A 24,286-nucleotide genomic window follows, 5' to 3' on the forward strand; every position below is an offset into this window, starting at 1 on the left:
TCTTGCAACCTGAGACCATTTCATGAATGATTTGCAAATTGAACACTGCTCCTTGAAGTGGGCTTTGCTTAAGCACAGCAAGCATTGGGTGGGGGGAATATTCCCTCACACATCACCAGGGCATCACCAGGGAAATAAACAAAATCTAACACCCACTACACCAAGGGTACTAATTAACTACATATAACTAGAAAAAGTCACTAAGAAAGAGAGGTTGCAAGAATACAAACCATACAGAGCTCTGACTCCAGCCACTAGTGGTAAGACGGAAGTGAGGGGGGTCAGGGCAGCACTGCCCCATATAGCCAGGGGATGTGGCAATGACAGACGAAAGCAGCCCCTCTATGGGTATTATGAGACAAAAGTCTCTGGCTCTGGTGCACTGGGCGCACATATACCTAGGTGGAATACATGGTTGCATCTACTTGAACTCTGAATTGAGTCCAAAATTGCATTGGCTTTTTGTGTATATGGATGTGGCTGACATGCAGTATAAATTAGACAGCATGAGACATGATTTTGCAATAGCATCTAGTTCTCTTTGTGTTTCACAGGTTTCTCCCTCAACGAACATATTGTTCTGATTATTGCCTCCCCCCATGTACCATAGGTACTTTTGAAAATGTAATCCACGTTACTTAGAAGCATAAGTAGTCTTTTTTTATAAGTGATTTAGGCACTTTTGAAAATCTTGCCCTTCAGCTCCTAAGTAATGCCAGAAAAAGGGCGACTTTATTAAAAAAGCAACAGCTAAGAACATTTACCATTTATTAAACCAAACTGTTATTTTTAACAGTTACATAAGTTACACAGCATGTTTAAGTCAGAAGATTTCACACACACAAAAATTTAAACTTTTGTATGCAGGCAAAATAGTACCACACGATATGTACCTGGGAGGGAGGGGGAAACCTCTAAACATTCAAATAAGGCCATAATTATTTAAAAAACAACAATAAAAGCCCCCAAAGATCCTTTTAACCTTTCATTGTGTTCAGTGCTGCTAACTATATGTACCTTCTTAGTGTACAGATGTATATTTTGATAGCTAGGTTTTTAAAAACATTTATCAAAAATGGAATAAGGCTCATTAGTACATACAGCTGCCCTCGGAATTTCAATCTCAGTTACCTTCATTAACTTAAAATTCACAAAGTGCACAGTTAAGATATGCCAAAATATTGAAACTGCTACTCTACCAACAGCTGCCCATGCTTAATACTTAGTGGTCTACTGGAACAAAATATGTTCTTTCAAAAAAAGAAAAGAAAAGCCACTGTAAAACATTTAGTTTCAAAGATGTGGTAGTAGTCTACAAGAAAACGGAAAAGTAGAAAAACATGGATTAATGATGTGTAGTGTAAAGAAAAAAAATACAAAACCCACTAGAAATGACCATCAAATGTTTTCAAAGAACAATCACCACAATGGACATTAGCATTCAGTGTATATCAATGTATCTATTTCACTCCAACCAATCCACTTCATCAAACTCTGAATCATCTTCTGAATCACTGTATTCCACAGCAATGCGGCGAGACAATATAGTGGCAACATCATTCTCAATGCGCTCATGTTTAGCTTCTTGTTCACGCTGCTCTTCGACTTTGCGTAGCTGAATACCTAAATCACAAACATAATAATCATTCTTTGTTCTTATGCATAATACTCTTACCCACAGCTCTCAAATTGATCGAGAACACTGCCTGTCAGAGACGTAACTAATATATCCATTTTAAGAAAAAATTGCTGTACTAGAACAGAAGTCCATCTAATCCACTATCCTGCCTCTGAAAGTAGCTCGTAGCAGATGTTTCTGAGAAATAAACCCTAAAAACCTTAACTCTGCAGTGACACTACAATAACTATATGATTATGATCAAAACATTTCAGTAGCTGTGTTCCCAGATTAAACCGATTTTTAAATACAGTTTTTTCGTATATTTTTTCTCTTTGTGGTTTCACTTAAGGTTGCTTGGGTACCTTAACATACTTGGATTGCCTTTATGTGTAATCTTAAATCTGAATTTCCTGATTTGGAATGCTAGGCTTTCAAATAATTAAAACATCGCTGCTGTATTTTTTACCTTAAGTTTCACACTCTCAACCTCAACTCCCTCTTAACAGAGTTTTGTTTGGGAATGTCCTTGTTTAAAAAATAAAACACTAAAAATGTCCATTCCCAAAGAAAATACTGTGATGTTTCTCGTAATTTGAAGGTGTATAGTATGAATCTTTAAAAATATATATATACTTTTAAGGCCAGGGCAAAACAGCTGAAGTCTACTGGAGAATCTGGCAATTGCAATTGATTTTTTGTTTAGAAGAGTGTGTTACAGAGACCCCTCTCTATGTGAAAGGAGGGATGAGGAAATCTGAGTCTGAGTTCCAACATGTCTGCACTTTAAGAAAAAGATGGTTACTCACCTTTGTAACTGTTGTTCTTCGAGATGTGTTGCTCATATCCATTCCAATTAGGTGTGCGCGTGCCGCGTGCACGTTCGCCAGAAGATTTTTACCTTAGCAACACTCGGTGGGTCAGCTGGGTGCATCCTGGAGTGGCGCTGCTATGGCGTCGGATATATACCCCTGCCGACCCAACTGCCCCTCAGTTCCTTCTTGCCGGCTACTCCGACAGTGGGGAAGGAGGGCGGGTTTGGAATGGATATGAGCAACACATCTCGAAGAACAACAGTTACAAAGGTGAGTAACCGTCTTTTCTTCTTTGAGTGCTTGCTCATATCAATTCCAATTAGGTGATTCCCAAGCCTTACCTAGGTGGTGGGGTCGGAGTGAGATGTTGCAGAATGCAAAACTGCTGAGCCAAAGGCTGCGTCATCTCTGGACTGTTGAACCAGAGCATAATGTGAAGCAAAGGTGTGGACCGAAATCCAGGTAGCTGCGCGACATATCTCCTGGATAGGTACACAAGCCAGGAAGGCGGCAGATGAAGCCTGAGCCCTGGTAGAATGCACGGTGATGAGCCAAATCACACCAAGTGCAGATGCACGCTGTCACCCAAGATGAGATCCTCTGAGAGGAAACAGGTAGGCCTTTCATTCGGTCTGCTACCGCGATGAAGAGTTGGGGCATTTTATGAAAGGTTTTTGTCCGCTCAATATAAAATGCAAGCGCTCTACTGACGTTCAGGGAGTGCAACTGTTGCTCCCATCGCATTGAGTGTGGCTTTGGGAAGAAGACCGGGAGAAAGATGTCCTGGTTAACATGGAGTACTTGGGGGTATAAGCGCTCCAAGCCCTTGAGGAACCTCGAAACAATAGGGCGAGAGAACATGGAACGGCCATCTTCCCCTGGGTGGAAGGTAGAGATGGCTGCCAAGTGTACCCTCAGTGATGATACTGCTAGGCCCTACTGTTTGAGAGACCAGAGGTAGTCCAAAATAGAGGGAATCGAGACCTCAGTGGGAGTAAGATTATGCATTTCGCACCAGCAGGAGAAACGCTTCCACTTGGCCAGATATATTGACCAGGTAGAAGGTTTCCTGCTACCAAGAAGAACTTGTCATACTGATGCACAACAACGTAACTCTTACTGGTTTAGCCACGCAGCAGCCACACTGTGAGGTGAAGGGCCTACAGGTCTGGGTGGCAAAGCCTGCTGTGGTCCTGAGTTATGAGGTCTGCGTGGAGTGGCAGGGTAATTGGGTTGGCTATCGACAGGTCGAGCAACGTGGTGTACCAGTGCTGCCTGGGCCACGCTGGAGCGATTGTGATTAGGTGCGCTCTGTCCCTGCGGAGTTTTAGCAGGACCTTGTGAACCAGCGGGAATGGTGGGAAGGCATAAAGCAGCCAGCTGTTCCACGGCATCGGGAAAGCGTCCGAGATCGATCCTAGGGAGAGACGTTGGAAGGAGCAGAACATCTGGCATTTCCTGTTCGCGCGGGAAGCGAAGAGGTCTATGTGGGGAAATCCCCACTTCTGGAAAACAGAATGCATAACGTCCTGGCGGGTCGACCACTCGTGAGACAGGAAGGACCTGCTGAGTCGATCCACCAGAGTGTTCCGAACCCCTGAGAGAAAGGATGCTACCAGGTCTATCGAGTGGGCTATGCAAAAATCCCAGAGTTGGATGGCCTCCTGACAAAGGGGGGAAGATTGGGTCCCTCCCTGCTTGTTTATGTAGTACATGGCCATTGTGTTGTCTGTAAACACTGAGACACAACGGCCTTGTAAATGTTGCTGGAACATCTGGCACGCCAGGTGGACTGCTCTCAGTTCTCGGACATTTATGTGTAATGTCAGCTCCTGAGATGACCAGAGGCCTTGAGTACGAAGGTGTCCGAGGTGAGCACCCCAGCCGAGAGATGACGCGTCCGTCGTCAGGGACATTGAGGGCTGGGGCGGATGGAACGGCAGCCCTGTACACACCAGGGAGGGAGTAAGCCACCAGTCTAGGGAGCCTAGGGTGCTTGGGGGAATGGTGACTATCGTGTCTAATGGGTCCCTGCCCGGGTGGTATACCGAGTTGAGCCAAGCTTGGAGAGGACGGAGGCAGAGTCTGGTGTATTTGGTTACGAATGTGCAGGCAGCCATGTGACCCAGGAGACTGAGATAAGTGCGAGCCGAGGTCGTCGGGAAATTCTGTAGACCTCGGATGATTGTTGCCATCGCCTGAAACCGTGGCTGCGGTAAGCAGGCCCTGGCTAGACTGGAGTCCAAGATAGCTCCTATGAAGTCTAACCTATGCGTGGGAACCAGAGTGGATTTTTCTATATTGATCATCAGGCCTAGACGTGTGAATAGGTCCTTGACGATGCCCACATGCTGGGTGACTTGTGTCTCGGAGGCCCCTCGGCTGAGCCAGTCGTCCAGATATAGAAAAATGTGTATCCGACATTGGTGGAGATAGGCGGCGACTACGGCCATACACTTTGTAAATACCCTTGGGGTTGTAGAAAGGCCAAAGGGCAGGACCGTAAACTGGAAATGCTAATGGTTGGCTACGAAGCGGAGGTACCTCCTGTTTGGAGGAAAAATGGCGATGTGAAAGTACGCGTCCTTCATATCGAGGGCAGCATACCAGTCTCCAGGATCCAAGGATGGGATAATGGTCCCCAGGGATACCATGCGGAACTTCAACTTTATCATAAACTGGTTGAGTCCTCGCAGGTCTAGGATAGGTCTGAGACCTCCCTTAGACTTGGGGATTAGGAAATAATGGGAGTAAAACCCCTTGCCCCTTTCGTCCTTTGGTACCTCCTCTATAGCTCCCATGGTGAGGAGCGTCTGCACCTCTTGCAAGAGGAATTGCTCGTGAGAGGGGTCCTTGAAGAGGGACGGGGTTAGAGGGTGGGAGGGCAGGGTTGAAATAAATTGGAGGTGGTACCCATACTCCACTGTGCATAGGACCCAGCGATCTGAAGTTAACTGGGACCACGCCGGGAGGAAGTAGGAGAGATGGTTGGAGAAGGATCCTGGCCTGTAAGTGGTACTCCACTCTTGGGCGCACCTTCAAAAGTTTGTCTAAGGTCCAGCTGGTGGTTTCGAGGGACCTTGATTTTGGCCCCCTTGGAGTCCTGATTGTCGTTTACGACCACCTCGGCTGTGCCGCCTGCCAAAGTCCTGTCTTTGTCTAGGTGCAGAGTATGGGCGGTGAGGCTGGAGACGGAAAGGCCTACGTTGGGTCACCGGTGTATGCATGCCGAGAGAGCGCATTATGACCCTGTTGTCCTTCAGGCTTTGCAGCCTGGGGTCAGTCTTTTCTCAGAAGAGACCTTTACCATCAAATGGCAAGTCCTGAATGGTATACTGCAGCTCCGGTGGGAGGCTTGAAACCTGAAGCCATGAGCTTAGCGAACAGGAGCTGCTAACAGGGAGTTTTGCAAGGGAGTTTGGAAGGGGAGTAGGAAGGGGGGGGGGGTCCCTTGTCAGTCTCATCTGTGACCCATTGGTCCCCTGAACCCATAACCTGAGCCACATCGAAAACCTTTCTGTTTACAGCAGAGAGGAGTGGATAGGGAGCTGTAGACAGGAATTTGAGAGTGTGTGACAGAGGGAGGCTTACAATGGTGAGGAGGACCCGCAACACCTGTGCCAGCACTGCTTCTGTCTCCTCCACCTGCGCCTGTAGCCAGACAGATCACCAAAGCATGGATGCTTTTACCCAGATTCTGGTGTGGGCTTGCAAAGACTGTAATTTGCAATTTCCACTTACTGATATCCAGGCTGGGGGTGGCATCCAATGTGAAAGGTGCCTACTGGTGGAATCTCTCAGGCAGCAGGTGGGAGAGCTACAGGAGGAGGTGGCCAGGCTGAGGAACATCTATGTCCATGAGCAATTCCTGGACAGTATCCATGTGGAGACAGCTGATGGTGCTGTCCCAGTTGACAGGACTACTGACACTCCAGTGAAGGAGGAGATTCCTCAGGGTGTATCTGACACACCAGTGGAGGAGGAGGCTCAGGGTGGACACAGCCAGCTGGTTACTTCTAGCAGCAGGCAGTGCTCCACCGCTGCTGCGAACCCTCCTGTTGTGGTAAAAGATAACCATTATGCTCTTCTTGATACAGGAGAGAAGAAATCACCCCCAACAGTTAAGGGGGTGAAGCCTCGTACCCCTAAGGCTGGGAGGTCTGCTGCCACCACTGATAAGAAACGTAGGGTAGTGGTGGTTGGAGACTCTCTGCTGAGGGGGACGGAGACACCCATCTGTCGCCCTGACCGTTCATCCCGGGAGGTATGCTGCCTGCCAGGGGCCCGTATCCGAGATGTTACAGAGGCATTGTCGAGGATTATCCGGCCTTCTGACTACTACCCCATGCTACTCATCCATGTGGGCACAAATGATACTGCGAGGTGTGATGCTGAGCAGATCAAGAGTGACTACAGGGCTCTGGGAGTACGGGTTAAGGAGTTTGGAGCGCAGGTGGTATTCTCTTCGATTCTTCCTGTTGAAGGTAGGGGTCCGGGCAGAAACAGATGCATCGTGGAGGTGAATGCCTGGCTGCGAAGATGGTGTCGCCAGGAGGGCTTTGGCTTCCTCGACCACGGGATGCTATTTGAGGAAGGACTGCTAGGAACAGATGGCGTTCACCTTTCGAAGCGGGGAAAGGCCTTATTTGCGCACAGACTGGCTAACCTAGTAAGGAGGGCTTTAAACTAGGTTCGACGGGGACAGGTGAGCAAAGCCCACAGGTAAGTGGGGAACAAGACCTGGGAGATGGGTTGGAAACAGGAGGGAGCATGGGCTATAATGGCAGAGAGGAAGGAGGGTCAGGGCAAAGCTGGGAGGCAAGATCAAACCAGTATCTTAGATGCCTTTATACAAATGCAAGAAGTATGGGTAACAAGCAGGAAGAACTGGAAGTGCTAATAAATAAATACAACTATGACAGTATTGGCATTACTGAAACTTGGTGGGATAATACACACGACTGGAATGTTGGTGTGGATGGGTATAGTTTGCTCAGGAAGGATAGACAGGGGAAAAAGGGAGGAGGTGTTGCCTTATATATTAAAAATGTACACACTTGGACTGAGGTGGAGATGGACATAGGAGACGGAAGGGTGGAGAGTCTCTGGGTTAGGCTAAAAGGGGTAAAAAACACAGGTGATGTCGTGCTGGGAGTCTACTACAGGCCACCTAATCAGGCGGAAGAGGTGGATGAGGCTTTTTTCAAACAACTAACAAAATCATCCAAAGCCCAAGATTTGGTGGTGATGGGGGACTTCAACTATCCAGATATATGTTGGGAAAATAACACCGCGGGGCACAGACTATCCAATAAGTTCCTGGACTGCATTGCAGACAACTTTTTATTTCAGAAAGTTGAAAAAGCTACTAGGGGGGAAGCTGTTCTAGACTTGATTTTAACCAATAGGGAGGAACTTGTTGAGAATTTAAAAGTAGAAGGAAGCTTGGGTGAAAGTGATCATGAAATTATAGAATTTGCAATTCTAAGGAAGGGTAGAAAGGAGTACAGCAGAATAGAGACAATGAATTTCAGGAAGGCGGATTTTGGTAAGCTCAGAGAGCTGATAGGCAAGGTCCCATGGGAATTAAGACTGAGGGGAAAAACAACTGAGGAAAGTTGGCAGTTTTTCAAAGGGACGCTATTAAGGGCCCAAAAGCAAGTTATTCCGATGGTTAGGAAAAAGAGAAAATGTGGCAAAAGCCCACCTTGGCTTACCCTTGAGATCTTGCGTGACCTACAAAATAAAAAGGCGTCATATAAAAAATGGAAACTAGGTCAGATCACGAAGGATGAATATAGGCAAATAACACAGGAATGCAGAGGCAAGATTAGAAAAGCAAAGGCACAAAATGAACTCAAACTAGCTATGGGAATAAAGGGAAACGAAGACTTTTTATCAATACATTAGAAGCAAGAGGAAGACTAAGGACAGGGTAGGCCCACTGCTCAATGAGGAGGGGGTAACAGTAACGGGAGACTTGGAAATGGCAGAGATGCTTAATGACTTCTTTGTTTCGGTCTTCACTGAGAAGTCTGAAGGAATGTCTAGTATAGTGAATGCTTACGGGAAGAGGGTAGGTTTAGAAGAGAAAATAAGGAAAGAGCAAGTAAAAAATCACTTAGAAAAGTTAGATGCCTGCAAGTCACCAGGGCCTGATGAAATGCATCCTAGAATACTCAAGGAGTTAATAGAGGAGGTATCTGAGCCTCTAGCTATTATCTTTGGGAAATCATGGGAGACGGGGGAGATTCCAGAAGACTGGAAGGGGGCAAATATAGTGCCCATCTATAAAAAGGGAAATAAAAACAACCCAGGAAACTACAGACCAGTTAGTTTAACTTCTGTGCCAGGGAAGATAATGGAGCAGGTAATCAAAGAAATCATCTGCAAACACTTGGAAGTTGGTAAGGTGATAGGGAATAGCCAGCATGGATTTGTAAAGAACAAATCATGTCAAACTAATCTGATAGCGTTCTTTGATAGGATAACGAGCCTTGTGGATAAGGGAGAAGCGGTGGATGTGATATATCTAGACTTTAGTAAGGCATTTGATACAGTTTCGCATGATATTCTTATAGATAAGCTAGGAAAGTACAATTTAGATGGGGCTACTATAAGGTGGGTGCATAACTGGCTGGATAACTGTACTCAGAGAGTAGTTGTTAATGGCTCCCAATCCTGCTGGAAAGGTATAACAAGTGGGGTTCCGCAGGGGTCTGTTTTGGGACCGGTTCTGTTCAATATCTTCATCAACGATTTAGATGTTGGCATAGAAAGTACGCTTATTAAGTTTGCGGACGATACCAAACTGGGAGGGATTGCAACTGCTCTGGAGAACAGGATCAAAATTCAAAATGATCTGGACAAATTGGAGAAATGGTCTGAGGTAAACAGGATGAAGTTCAATAAAGATAAATGCAAAGTGCTCCACTTAGGAAGGAACAATCAGTTTCACACATACAGAATGGGAAGAGACTGTCTAGGAAGGAGTATGGCAGAAAGAGATCTAGGGGTCATAGTGGACCACAAGCTTAATATGAGTCAACAGTGTGATACTGTTGCAAAAAAAGCAAACATGATTCTGGGATGCATTAACAGGTGTGTTGTAAACAAGACACGAGAAGTCATTCTGCCGCTTTACTCTGCGCTGGTTAGGCCTCAACTGGAGTATAGTGTCCAGTTCTGGGCACCGCATTTCAAGAAAGATGTGGAGAAATTGGAGAGGGTCCAGAGAAGAGCAACAAGAATGATTAAAGGTCTTGAGAACATGACCTATGAAGGAAGGCTGAAGGAATTGGGTTTGTTTAGTTTGGAAAAGAGAAGACTGAGAGGGGACCTGATAGCAGTTTTCAGGTATCTAAAAGGGTGTCATCAGGAGGAGGGAGAAAACTTGTTCACCTTGGCCTCCAATGGTAGAACAAGAAGCAATGGACTTAAACTGCAGCAAGGGAGATTTAGGTTGGACATTAGGAAAAAGTTCCTAACTGTCAGGGTAGTTAAACACTGGAATAGATTGCCTAGGGAAGTTGTGGAATCTCCATCGCTGGAGATATTTAAGAGTAGGTTAGATAAATGTCTATCAGGGATGGTCTAGACAGTATTTGGTCCTGCCATGAGGGCAGGGGACTGGACTCGATGACCTCTCGAGGTCCCTTCCAGTCCTAGAGTCTATGAGTCTATGAGATGTGCCTCATGGGAACACCCGAGGCCAGAATCCTGGCTGCTGATTCGGCTGCATCCAATGAGGCCTGAAGGGAAGTTCTGGCCACCTTTTTCCTTTCCTCCAAGAGGGCAGCGAACTCTTGGTGGGAGTCTTGAGGGAGTAGCTCCGTAAACCTACCCACCTCCACCCAGGTGTTGTAATTATAGCGGCTGAGCAGGGCTTGTTGATTTGCCACCCGGAGCTGTAAGGCACCTGCCGAGTACACTTTGCGGCCGAGTAAGTCCATTCGCCTAGCCTCCTTCGATTTCGGGGCTGGTGCCTGCTGGCCATGGCGTTCTCTCTCATTAACAGACTGGATGACTAGTGAGCAGGGAGGAAGATGGACATACAAGTACTCATACCCTTTAGAGGGCACCATGTATTTACGCTCGATTCCCCTGGCCGCAGGAGGGATAGAGGCTGGAGACTGCCATATAATATCAGCATTGGCCTAGATGGTCCGAATAAACGGTAGGGCCACTCTGGTGGGGGCCGACAGAATGTCCACTACCAGGTCCTCTACCTCCGGGACCTCCTCCACCTGGAGGTTCACACTGAGTGCTATCCTCCTCAGGAGGTCCTGATGGGCTCTCAGGTCGATTGGAGGAGGGCCGGAGGAGGATGTTCCTGCCACCGCCTCATCTGGAGGAGAGGAAGAGGAGATGCTGGGGACGAGCAGGTCCTGTGTGGCCTCTTGCTCTTGGGTGACCTCCTGCTCCAGTGGAACCTGGGCGTCCGGTAGGTGAACTGGGGCTTCCTCCATAACAGTCAGAGGAGGACAGCGAACTGTCACCTCTGGCACTCGGTGCTCTGATGGGACAGAGCGGGACGGAACTACTGGTATGCCTTGGGCCTGGTGGTACGCCCAGGGTGTCCAGAAAGACCACTGATGGGGGGCCTTGCTCCTGGGCCTTGGTCTCTTGGAAGACTCTGGTGGGCACATCGGAATCGCGGTCCTGTGCATAAGAGCTGTCCACGTGGGACGACACTGATGCGTGTCTGGATGACCATGGAGGGGCTGAAAAGCCCTGTGCAGAGTCTCTGTCTCTAGCGGACCTTGCTCTACTCAGCACTAGGGACCGGTACCGGGAGGCATACCGGTACCGGGAATGAGATCGGGACCTGCGACCGGAGCAGTGCCGGGAGGTTGACCGAGATCTCGAGGCTCGACGTCGGGAGCGGCTACGGGAGTCACGGTGCCTGGAGCGGTGCCAGGAGCTGGAGCGGTGCTGAGAGTAGCGGGCCGGCCAACGGAATACTGAATGGTGCTGCGAGTGCGACTGGTATCGAGGAGGAGAATGGTGCCGGGACTGCGAGCAGCATTGGGAGCGGGAGCGTTGACGGGACCTAGAATGTCTGTGGGACAGTGATCGTGAATGGTGCCGCTCTGCTCTGCCAACAGAGGATGATCTTATCAAGGCAGGCTTGCCGATAGACTGTATTACCTGCATCGGCGGTGCCGGGGGTTGAGGCAGCGTCGACTCTGTCATGGCAATCAGATCCCTTGCCATTGAGAATATCTCCGGCATGGATGGAATAGTAAGCTCAACCACAGCTCGCACCGGGGAGCTGACAGGCACTGGACTCGATGGCCCTTGTGGGACTGGAATCGACGGTGCTGTCGTCGGTGCCGCGGTAGGTGTCGGTGCCGAGCAATCCAGCTTAGACGAGCTCTCTGGCTGTAATGCAGGTGGCACAGAAGCAGCAGGAGTCTTAGGCTTTCTCGACCTTGGGGAGAGGGAGCAGTGCCGAGTCGACTTTGGTGCCAGTGCCGGCCGGTGCCGAGAGGCCTTGGCAGTACCGGCGCGGTCCAGTGCAAAGGAGGTGCTTCTGCCCGCCGATTGACCAGCACTCGGTGCCAAAGACAGAGGGGTAAGAGCTGCTTCCATGAGGAGCTGTTTTAGCCAAAAGTCCCGCTCCTTTTTTGTTCTCGGCTTAAAAGCCTTGCAAATGGGACACTTATCTGCCAGGTGAGACTCCCTGAGGCACTTAAAGCAGGAGTCGTGTGGATCTCCTGTTGGCATCGGCTTGTGACAGGCCGAGCACGGTGCGGGGAAGGGGCTAATCCCCGAACTCCTCTTAACTATAACACTAACTATGAATGATAAAAATTAACTATAACTATATAACTTTGAACTATATACACAAATAACTAGAGAACTACGAGTAGCTAGGGAGGTGGAGGTCAGTAAAACCGCACTCCACTGTTCCAACGACAGACACGGGTGGTAAGAAGGAACTGAGGGGCAGTTGAGTCGGCAGGGGTATATATCCGACGCCATAGCGGCGCCACTCCAGGGGGCACCCAGCCGACCCACTGAGTGTTGCTAGGGTAAAAATCTTCCGGCGAATGTGCACGCGGTGCGCGCACACCTAATTGGAATCGATATGAGCAAGCACTCGAAGAAGACCCTCAGTTCCCCCAGCAGGGCTGCCTTGGTGAATCATACATGACTAGTACCTCCCCATACTGGGGGGGGGCACCAGATAAAGTGGAGGACACGTGACCTGACACTGTGCCTCTGCGCTCCCCCCTGCCTCATGTTACCTGACAGGGGGTGCTCTGTCCTCCTGCTGTGCTGGCTCCCACCTCTGGCACCTTTGGCTGCTCTCCCTGGCAGCCAGGGACGGGCGGGGAGCAGGCCCGAGCCACTCTGGGTCATTGCTCCTTCCCTGGGAGAGAGCTGGCTGGGGAGGGGAAGCCGCAGCTTCCAGGGACAGGGGCCAACTCCGAGCATGCCAGGGAGCAGGGAGTGCTCCGGCTCACTCAGCCACGGTCCTGGGAAGCCCAGCCTGGGCAAGGGGCAGCCTGTCATTGCTACAGCCAGGCGCCCTCCCAGACAGTTGCTGTGTTGCACTGGCCAATGTCCCAGCACAGCCAGAAGTAGCTCTGGCCCCACCCCTTCTGCTTCCCACCTGGTTGGCTGCTGTGGGGGGGGGGGGCACTTGACCCTGCGTGCCCTCCTTGAAGCATTGCCTCTGTCTGCTGTGCAGTGCAGTGGAAGCAGCAGTACCGTGGGAGGCCTTTAAAATCCTGATGTCCAAGGTAGCATGTGGCCATGGACCCTTTAAAAGTAACTTCCTACCAGTTAGAAGTCCTGGCACACATGTCCAGTTTTCCTCATGCAAAATAGCTAGAGAAAGGGTGGTGATTGGTAGAGTTACTTCTAATGTCACAAAAGCCTCATTTAAGTTACCTGAACCGGTGAGCAGATGCGGACCGTAACTTACATAATCATAACAATCTTAATAACATCACTTAACTGCAACATAATTGTTTCCAAGTATATAGTATATGCAAAATATTTTTCAGTGAATTTAACTGAAGAAATTTGAAGGGTTTGCAAGTCTATTGTTAAAATCATTTGGGACAAAAAAGACTGACAAATGTTATATGTCTTACACAGCTCATTTTAAATTTGATTTTAATGCAAACTCATGAACTGATTGATTTCAGAAAATTCATTCTATACTCAAAGAGTAAATGTTAGTTTGGGGAGGCTGAATCCCTGCTTTAAGCAAAAAATGGAACTCATCCTTAACTATGGAGTGCCGACGGGTTCCTCCACAATATTAAATGATAAAGATTCTAGTAGGGAGCCTTTGAGCACTCAGTCTTCAACAGGACAAAAGTTTAAAAATATATTTTTACTCCATTTCCTGTTTCCAAGCCAGGTTTTAATCTGTGACTCGGCTCTACTTTTCACCCCCAGGGTTACTTAGTTTTCTTAATAGTGTCTTCTGTAGGATTTTGTCAAAAGCTTTTAGAAACTCGAATTATGCCAGTGGGCTCTCCTTGTATGCTTTTTTGCTGACCTGCTCAAATAATTCTCACAGAATAGAGAGGAATGATTTCCTTTTAGAGAATTCATGCTAGTTATTAGATGTAGGTGTTCTATACCTGTGTTTTTAGTTCAGTATCAGAGGAGTAGCTGTGTTAGTCTGGATTTGTAAAAGCAGCAAAGAATCCTGTGGCACCTTATAGACTAACAGACGTTTTGGAGCACGAGCTTTCGTAGGTGAATACCCACTTCGTCGGATCCGACGAAGTGGGTATTCACCCATGAAAGCTCATGCTCCAAAACGTCTGTTAGTCTATAAGGTGCCACAGGATTCTTTGCTGTGTTTTTAGTTGTCACTTCAATCCATTTACTGGTACTAGAGCAACGCTAACTAGTCTGATTCCCAGGATCATCCCTACCAGTTTTTGTACAGATATATTTATCATTAGTTACCATCCAGTTCTCTGGTATAGTGGCTTACTTCACAGAAAGATTGCATTTGTTTTAAAGCACCTCAATTACTTCATTCTGAAGTTCCTTCAGAACCCTTTGATTTATACTGTTCAGAATCCTGTTGGTTGAGTAAATTGAGGTATAAAGAGGTTAATGTGATTTGCAGCAGGGAATATAACTCAGGAATCTCTCCTCTCTCACTTCTCTGCTCTAATCACTAGAAAATACTTGCTTATTGTAAACCATGTTAGATCTCTAAGTACAAATTCTGCTCTGTATGTTTACGAGGATGCAGTAAAGCCTCTCCCACTGTACCTAAAAACACTGGAGAAGGATTCCAACTGGTGTTCAGGGCAGTACTAGAAGAGATCCTATAACCATGCATCAGCACCCCACAGTCCTAAGGGTTCATGGTTAGACCACTAGTTCACATGTTGTGATGTGAAGCATGTGCAAGATAGGAGAGCATCAGTAAGGTGCTGCCCCAGAAGGTTCCTCCATCCCTTTTGCTCTCCTGCCTTATATTGGCAAGAGGATTCTGGGACCCACTGTTCCACTAGGCAGCTCAGGGTTACAAAACAAAACAAAACTTTTACTATACTCCTAATAGGTGCAATTATGAGCTGAAAAAAAATTCGTCTACTTGGCAAGCTGCATATTGTACAGAATACAAAGCAGCACCAGATTTAAGATACTCTTGTCAAATCTTTTTTCCAGAGGTGTAAATTATTCCATCCGTTAAAAGTACATTGGCTTTATTAAACTGCTGAGACCAACTTCTGTTGTTCTTTTAGTGGCCAAACGTTACCTTTTCGTATTGCTTCCAGTAGAACACTTCTGGCATCGCTGATTACAGGTAGAGTTGATGGGTGGCGTTTGGGTTCAGGAGCAGGAATCACTTGGGATGGTGGAGATGGAGGCATTAGTGGAGCATGAGGGCCAGGAACAAGGGTTGTGGGAGGATGAGAGAGGGTGGCAACTGAGACAGGAGATGAGGGTCGAATGCCAGGAGGCGGCAGTGGAGGAGGTGGGGGAGGAGGAGGAAGTCCTTGCACTTCAGCTTGTGGAACTGGCTGAACTGGTACAGTTTCACATACTTGGGCAGCTCTAGTGACTGGAGGAGAGGGCTGTGCTAGAGGTGGTGCGATTGGAGGAGGAGCTGGATGAAGAACTCCAGGAGCAATCTGGAGAGGAGCTGGTGGAGGTGGCACTGCTGGTGCTTGCAAAACAGCTGCTGGAGGTGGTGGTGGTGGAGGTATGGGTGGAGGAGGGGTGGAAGTCATTGCAGCTCTCAATGAAGAAGTGGACAAAGCAGATGGAAGAGGAGGAGGAGGAGGGGGGGGAGGTGTGGGGCTCACAAACACTGGTGTCCTGCCTGTTGCTGGTGACTGAGGACGATTTTCTATCAAACCTGTGGTGGAGCTGAAATACACAATAGTAGGGCAAGTTATTAAAACCACAAAGTGGAAAAACTGGCTAATATAATTATGTTCACTTTTTTTTGCTTGTTAATATTTAAGATCAGTAATTAGGGTTATAAAAAAGCTAAATTTACCCAGTCTAAAGGCATAGTATAGTTTTTTATTGTTTGGGTAGAACATACATCAGCCTTTTTCTTGCTAGCCTATAAATGTACTCAGGCAAATACCCGAGTTTATTTCTCTTATCCAAGATTTCCTACAGTAAGTAAAATTTTCCCTATACATAGTAGTAAAGCCAGAGATTTATTCAAAGTATGAGAACAAGCTAGTAGAATGTGGCAGTCTTGATTTCACTGCAGATTTGACAAAATGCAAAGAAGGTATCAATGTGAGATTTCTAAAGATAGCTACAGCACTCGACCCAAGATTTAAGAACCAGAAATGCCTTCCAAAATCTGAGTGAGACAAGGTGTGGAACATGCAGAAACTACAGAACTGGAATGACCTTGTGTTGGTGGCCTCTGACTGAGATGATGAAAATGAACATGTCATCAGCATGTTTATCGTTTTTACAGTGCAAATATTTGTAATTAAAATAATATAAAATAAGCACTGTACACTTTGTGTTCTGTTATCTTTGAAAATGTAGAAAAATCCAAAAATATTTATATAAATGTATTAACTGTACAACTAAAACTGTGATTTATTGCAGTTATTTTTTAAATCTCACAATTAATCATCATTATTTTTTTAATTGTTTGAAAACCCTATTCTAAAGGGACTATTTTTATGGAATGATTAATTAGATAAAATGACTTTGAAACTGAGATATGGTTTAAGGTCTAGTGGTACCGTACAAGATCAGTCATGCATAGCTACAGAGGAGTATATCTGCACATAAGACACTCCTGTCTTTTCAGTCCTCAAAGAGACAAGAGATGACTGTAAATGTTATTTTTTAAAGTACAAGCTGCTAGAGGAATTTCTCAATCAGAATACTCAGGTAGGAAAATGTAACACTCGTAACAAATGTTAACCCAATAAAAGAGGTATATTTCTGTGTATGATCCTTGGATAATGAAATACTTTCATTTGGACAGAGATGAAAATATTTTGCTGATGTAACAACATAATCTAGATTTACTCTTGTATACTCCAGATAAAGATAAGGGGAACCCTATAAAAAATCTAATCCATAAAGTATGACTTTGCTTGGATACGAAGTTACGTGGAAAAATACTGTCAGGATGATTGGTTTAGATTCTAACACTGGATGGAATATTGGGATACAAAGACATAAAGAAGCACAAAAATAAACTAAGAGATAAATGTCTATAATTTAATCTATTTTGTAGACTATTGTCTGTCAATGGTTTTCAAAGTTATTTGATTCCACTCCCGCTCTCTGTCTGTAGTTTACACCCCCCTCACCACACAATATACATATACCGATTAAAAAAAAATTAATGTGCAACTCTGACTAAATACTAAAACCAGTAAGCCATTGATTCAAACAGAGCCAACGATCCATTGTAATAAGAGAAAAAGGAAAACTGTGACTGTGGTCGAAACTTACAATTAAATGTGCAGATTGCATTGTAGCAAATGGAATAACATACAGATAGTAACAAACGACTTTGTACAATGCTATGCAAGCTGAACCGAAATCTGTCAAAATGAACGGTGCCATCTGAGAACCTGGTATGTCTGGAGGAATCAGATTTGCTAGTTATTCATTGCTATGGGTAAAAGACGCACAGTCCGTTTCCCCCCCTTAAAGCTTCTTATGACCCCTAGAATACATTGCACACACCCCGCCCAGGTCAGCCCTCCACCCAGTCTGAGAACCTCTGGTCTATGTTGCTCTCTGGGCTGAAATCAAGTACAATGATGATACTGCTTGCTTCTTCAAAGCAAAGTCTTGCATATCTGTACCTTTTTCAGAGATGTATGTCAGTTTATTGTTGGAAAGTTGTTCCAAACCGGACTCCTTACCTAATACAAGGAGGTATGGGTTTCACATCCCCTGCACCATGCATTGGTGGAGGGGGTGGTGGCTCATGTGGTCTGACCAACACTCGCTCCTCAGCTCTGCTCAGAAGTTCAGTCATCTGACTATAAGGTAATGCAGAAAGGGAGTAGGATCCATCCATATGATCCACATATGGCTGAGGTCTGAGAAAAAACAAAGGACATTTTCCACTTAAAAATTGTCTTGCTGATGATCACAGATACATGCATTAGTAGAAATCATTCATTACTTAGCTTAGCTACTATATTATACTTCAGTTTGATCTCTGAATTAAATTCCCTCTCTGCACAAGAGATGCCAATCGAACTGTGGTTTTTAATCTTGTTTCTTTTCCCTTTCTGCCCTACTGCAGTTCAAATGTTAAACAGTTTTTTCCATTGGTAAACCATACAATTCCTATAGTATGTGTCTGTGATGTTAGTGTTTATTATTCAGACTTTACTGAATTAAACAAATATAACAGTGTTATTAGAAACAGGTTTTACAGTATGAAACAGTCATGTGCCTGTAGTGGTTTGTGATTCAAAATCTTTTCATATGCAAACATTGTTTTACTACTTTCCTAAATTATATAGCAATACATCACATATTGTAGTACTTCTAACAGTTTTATAAAACATTTTATCAAGGCATTACTGTGTTTGACTGTCTTGTGGCCACACAACTTAAAGAAGAGTTGACCTGATCTCCTCCCAAATGCAATGTTGCAAGCTAATATACTTTAACAAGGTAACTTAAAGTGTACTATAATGTTGGATGAGTTATCTTCATTGTACTGCTACAACAGCTTAAAATACTTCAATCTACTGTTAAAATCAACCCCGGCTTTTGTCTTAAAGATCTGATCCAACACCAATTAAGAAATGTTTACAGATGTAACTGTTTAATTAAAATGTTGATAAAGATCACAATTTCTCTGAAGTCAGAGGAAAATTGTTTGCAGAACACTTTCTAATGGCTGGTGGTTCCACTGTAGGTTTCTGGATAGTGCTCATGACTGTAATGTCTAAGCACAGTATTAGATAGTCACTGTTGATCCTTGGGGCTCTGGGGTTTCAAGTGGTTCTGCAATCACTCTGCTGTGGAATCGGGCACACACTTGCATGAAGGGTGTGGCAGGGAAGGTGATATACTCCTTATGGGGAGCTAACACAGTAGAATACACTTATGTGGTTTTTTTCACAGAAGAGCTGCACTTTAAGGAGGGTTTCATCATAACCTGAGTTGTAAATTACAAATTGAAATGCACTTGAAACCATTTTAGACTTTTCATTCTACATCATTGTAAGTAGAGTTTTCACTAGGTCAGAGTTCTCAATAGGCAGATTCTTTATTTCAGGCACAACATCCTGGATCCTACAGTCTGCCGCAGGCAACAACTATTAATAGGGCTACCAGATAATCTTAAAAATTGTCTTATTTAAAAGGCTGAACAAAAAAACAAGCACCCCCCCAAAAAACCCTATTTCTTTTTAATTTTCAAGATAAATGTTATTTGAGTGTCAGCTCTCTTTCTTAGTACAGTTCCTCAGTTGGTTAAATGCTTTTGGTTTTGCACAAACACTACAGGTATTTCACCTGAAATGCTATTGTCAGCCACCTGCAGAAGTATATTATGAAAAGAGAATTTAGCATGTTAAGGTTTGCAGAAACTTCAATCAAATTCTAGATTCAAGCAAGAGTAAATAAGTTCAGTGATCTCATCCAAGTGGATAATTTGTTCACATCACAAAACCACCACATAATACTGGCAGTTTCTGCTCAAGTAAATCAGAAGACTAGAATAACAGGGGTTGTTGTAGGTCAGGACTGAAATACAGTGACAAATCTGTGTGCAAGCCTACACCAATGATATTAGACTGATAAATGAGTAACAATGACACACACCTCCACATCCCCCATAACAATGAATTCCAGAGATATAAATTATTCTTTAAAATGACACGGTAATAATAAACGCTTTAAAACACCTGGGTGAAAGAACTTCAAAATTCTCTTTTGGTAGAGGCAATTCTGTTATCACCACTGCATTCTGAGTACTGCACCACATATACAGTCATTTACATCATAAATATATTTAGCCAAGGGTAAGATGAATGTCTCAAAATAAAGGAAGGAAAGAAACAAAAGAAACCTTGAGTCGAAATGCAAGGCTGGGCCATTAGCAACTTCAATGTGCTTATGTAAGAGATTAGCGTCATCCTCAGCAAGCTCTGGACCTTGGGCTAACTTCTGCCACTCTCGCCGTCTATCATGAGGCGCCCTGGGCACTTTTTCCGGTTCATGAGGGCGATCTAGATTCTTCTGCTGTAAGAGTTATGCAAACAAAACTGACAGTCTTTTTAAAGAGGAATGCTTTTAAAATCAGTTACAAAACAGAGAGAGAGAAAACTTGATTCCAGTGCAAGAAAAAAAGTTATTCAAACCAGAACAGAAAATGAAGGCGTAATAGAGGGCGACACTTCAGTTTTATATGATACTTAGCTAAAGAATAACCAAATGATGGTACTAAGTTCATTCAAAATCTAAATCTAATCTGGCTTGAAATATGTCTTAAATGAGATTCTGAATCTGCCTCTCACGTTTGCATTCTACACGATACCATACTTATGCTATAATATGTAGAATATGAATGGCAAAAATAAGCATGTAGCAGTGCTTCCCTTCGGTTTTTTATCCTTTCTTTACAATTAAAATGTTCCTTTCTACCATATTAACGCTAATTTATAGTAAACATTTCTCAAAAAGGTTCCAAGCAACACCCTCTATAAAACTGTTGGGAATTCATATTTTAAAAGAAGACTCCAGAGACATCCTTGTTGTATTTCTTGTAAGAGCTTTTTTACTGTTGTCAGGAATTCATAACATTTGGTAAACCTGCTGTTAACTATGGTGAGACAGCATTAAAACCCTGGGCTTGTTTAATGGTGTCTTATTTAAAAGGCAAGGAAAAATTGATTGAATTGAATGATGTTGAGCCAGTTTCAATATGCTTGAAAAAACTCTATTTGTCTATGTAAAGAACTGAATTTTTTAAATTGCAGAACCACTGAAGTATCATATGTGCAAACAAACATAACCCACAGCTATATAGCTTGGAACATACTACCTTCTGCTTTCTCTTTTCCTTTCTCTTGTCCTCGGTGTCCTGCAACATCTTTTCTTTCCATAGATCAAAGAAATATGAAGGATTGGTGTAAAACTTCAAACCTTCTTTTCCGTCATCTCTGAGGTAAATTTATCAAGATAAAACATACTGTTTATTTGGTAGCACATGGGACTAAATGCTGAGGCAATGTAAAGACAGCTTATTCAGGTAGCTGCAGCCATCATTTTTAAACACACTATTATTCAGGGTTTTTGCCTCAAGTACATTATAAAAACATTATTGCAACACATAAGTTTACCTGAAGCATAATAATTAGATTTAAAACTATACTAAAGATCATTACACATGTTAAAGATAAATAAATACGCCTCTCTAACATAGATAGCCAGATTGATTTGGAGACTCTCAAAAAACAGAACTGAAAGAATAAAAGATGATGTGTATTTTACAGGGTAAAGTCTACCTCAGTGAAGTCACTTTGTCTCCAGCTGTAGTTTGCTAGAGCATTTTAGGGGTCCTTTTTGACTATAAGATCTGCAAACAGCTCTATTGAAGCTAGGAATCTATGATAGACTAATTCTCCTGCTTTTTGTATTAAACCTTTATGCTGGAAAATCTAGACACCTTGCCTCTGAGGATAACACTGTGGAAGCAATATTTTCTGATCTCTCTCTTCCTCTGTATGCTCAGCTTTTATTATTTCAGTTAGTTATTTCCAGTACTAATACTCTCATGTTGGTGCCTCTAAAACCTTCCTCCCCCATCATTCCTTCTAGTCAGATCCTTATTTTAGAAATAAGCTTTAATGCTAGTTGTGGGATAATAAGTGTCCCGAATAAATGAATCCACTCGCCCTAAATTGTTTTAAAATGTGACTAATTTATCTCCCAAAACAGTAAGTACAAGTTGAGGGACCAGTTTTTCATGTAAATAGGCAGTCAGCATAATTTTAGGGAAGCAACAAACCCTCAGCTCATTTTTTGTACTAACCACAACAATGTAATGACCTGTTTTTTTTTTAAATTAGCTTCTTACTGTCATGTTATATTATTATTATCCAATAAATAGAAACCTGTAATGGACTAAAAAGCAATGTCTTTTTCATTTTATTATGTGCTCTTCAGCATCAAATTTGCCTTGAATATCAATGTCACAGGAAGAGAATAATTTCTTTCCAATTAATTTTTCTGTATCAAGTCTTAGAATGAAATGTGGTTTTGACTGTGCTCTGCCAGAAACCACTGAACATGGCAACAATGCGCAACCCTTTTGGAATTATTTTTTCCCTTTTCTCATAGATGCTATTGTGAAATTGGTCACAGCATATAAGATTCAAGTCACAGGACTGTATACACTATACAGTACTACTTGGCAGAAACAGAATGCATCTTAAAAGGAATTTAGCTTTAACTTTCCTTCTCTTTTTCAGTAGAAACAGTGTTTAACAAATATGGAGCTTTGAAATGGCTTTTCTTACCAATGTTAGGTGGGCATAACATTCACAGTAGTATTAATGTTGATGGCCAGATTTTGCCATCCTTACTGCTCAGGTAGTTTAGTTGTTGTGGATGGCACTACTCCAAGACTACAGTACTACTCAACATGAGTAAGGTTGTCAGAATACTGCTATAAGTTACTGGGGGGGAAAAAAGGTTTTTTTTTCCTGATTTTTTCACACTTACCTGTAAGGGGTGAGTATGTTGAGTGGGGGAGGTTGTTCACAAGTGTCATAAGTCTCCTGCAAAGGAATAGGCAGAGTCTTGCGGTCAAACAGCTGCTGATCTTGAATTGTGGAACTCCGGAAAGCTTTTCTCATTGTAATATCCTGCAATGACACTGAAAGGGGACATCAAAATAAAAAGAGTTGCTAGCAACACTTGATTTGGTTGTATCTATCTGATTCATTATACTAATGCTAGAAAATCACTGTGAACTTGTAACGCATTTTATAAGTGGTAAGCATTACTATTAATTATTTGTCATATTAGCACCCCAGTTTTACAGTGGAATAATGTCATATAGCTTTTAGTGATATAGTCAGATAACATGAAAATATGTATTGTATGTTCTGTTGTATTATCAGTGACTTATCACAGGAAACTTTTGCTCACTTGGACTCAGGTTGGTAACAGAATTCTGTTTTCCCTCACAAATTGACTTTATCCCAGCTGGACCACTACAGCCACAAAAAATGTGGTTCTAGATTTCAGAGGTACCTGCTAAAGTTAACCCATTCCATTTCATGATCCTACGGTACAAAAAGTTGGCTCATCTTAATGTGGCAGTTCTTGCCTTTAGCTCTCCTTAACAGGAATAGAAACAGATTTGCACTCCTAGCATCTGCAGCACTGCTGCTGAAGTCCCACCGAAGACGTAATTTAGCAAAGCACTTAAGCATGTTCCATTGAAGTCAATGGAACTTATTGGTAAATAGTTTGCTCTCTTCCATTCCATTCCATGAAACCAGTAAAATATCTTTCTAAACAGATTTCTGAATAAGGATTTGACTTTTCAAGGTAACTTAATTTCTTGTAACTACCAACATACTTTTAAAAGTCCAGTAATGTTTAGTATGCAAGATGCAAATAAAGAGAATGGGCAAGAGCCCCGTGTAACAGTGATATGCTGAAACACTGATTCATAACTAGCATATATGTTTAATAAATCCTTAGCCAATAATCAAGATTAAGGTCAATGTGACATTTTATATTATTATACAACCTTTATGGTTTAAAGAACATCAGGCAGGCTGTGCTACAAGAATTCTTATTAGGAGCCTTAGAAGGTTAATTGAAAAAAATGATGGCCACAGATGACATATGCACTGCAGATTCATGGAACAGTTCAACATCACATCTTTCTCCTTCCCTCATTTCCAAATACTCCTCCCATGGAGTCCAGTTGCCTACTTGGCCTTCCCCACCCACCCGCCAGCTAATGTTAGTTTTTCAGATTTGACAAATAAAAGGAGTACAACCTATTACCAGCAAGCTGTGGTGTTTTTTCCTCTTCAAAATCATTCTATACTGCAACAAGGCAAATTTAATCTAAGTAATAAAAAGTTGATTTTTGAACAGAACTTTCAGTCCTGTTAATATTTAAAGAAACAGATTTGTGTTTCTCCCCTCATCCCCACTAGAATTTTTGTTTTTCTGGCGGTCCCGCAGTCTCACGCACACAGGTGCTGGAACAGTTTGGTTCCAGGATCCCTGCTCACACATTCAGAAATGTCACTACAGTCTTTTAAAATAATGATTACAAAGAGTGCATATGATTACATTTTAAGGGTTTTCTTCAGTCTGATTTTTGTAGCGTATTAGCTAGGGCTGTCAAGTGATTAAAAAATTAATC

General features: G+C 43.7%; 1 protein-coding gene across 9 annotated transcripts in view; it reads right to left on the reverse strand.

Moving 5' to 3' along the window:
* Positions 1-754: 754 nt before the first annotated feature.
* WASF1 (WASP family member 1) overlaps positions 755-24,286 on the reverse strand; it is a 204,648-nt gene continuing 181,116 nt past the window's right edge. For all 9 annotated transcript variants that reach the window (XM_030556111.1, XM_030556112.1, XM_030556108.1 and 6 more), the window contains 6 exons: positions 22,618-22,771; positions 20,936-21,053; positions 19,961-20,133; positions 17,790-17,969; positions 15,182-15,795; positions 755-1,623 (listed from right to left, as the gene is read on the reverse strand). In XM_030556111.1, coding sequence (XP_030411971.1) covers positions 1,466-1,623; positions 15,182-15,795; positions 17,790-17,969; positions 19,961-20,133; positions 20,936-21,053; positions 22,618-22,771 — 1,397 coding nt within the window. In that variant the 3' untranslated portion in view covers positions 755-1,465. The remainder of the gene's footprint in view (positions 1,624-15,181; positions 15,796-17,789; positions 17,970-19,960; positions 20,134-20,935; positions 21,054-22,617; positions 22,772-24,286) is intronic.

This window comes from Gopherus evgoodei, chromosome 3 (assembly GCF_007399415.2).
Source record: "Gopherus evgoodei ecotype Sinaloan lineage chromosome 3, rGopEvg1_v1.p, whole genome shotgun sequence".
Classification (NCBI taxonomy): domain Eukaryota; kingdom Metazoa; phylum Chordata; order Testudines; family Testudinidae; genus Gopherus; species Gopherus evgoodei.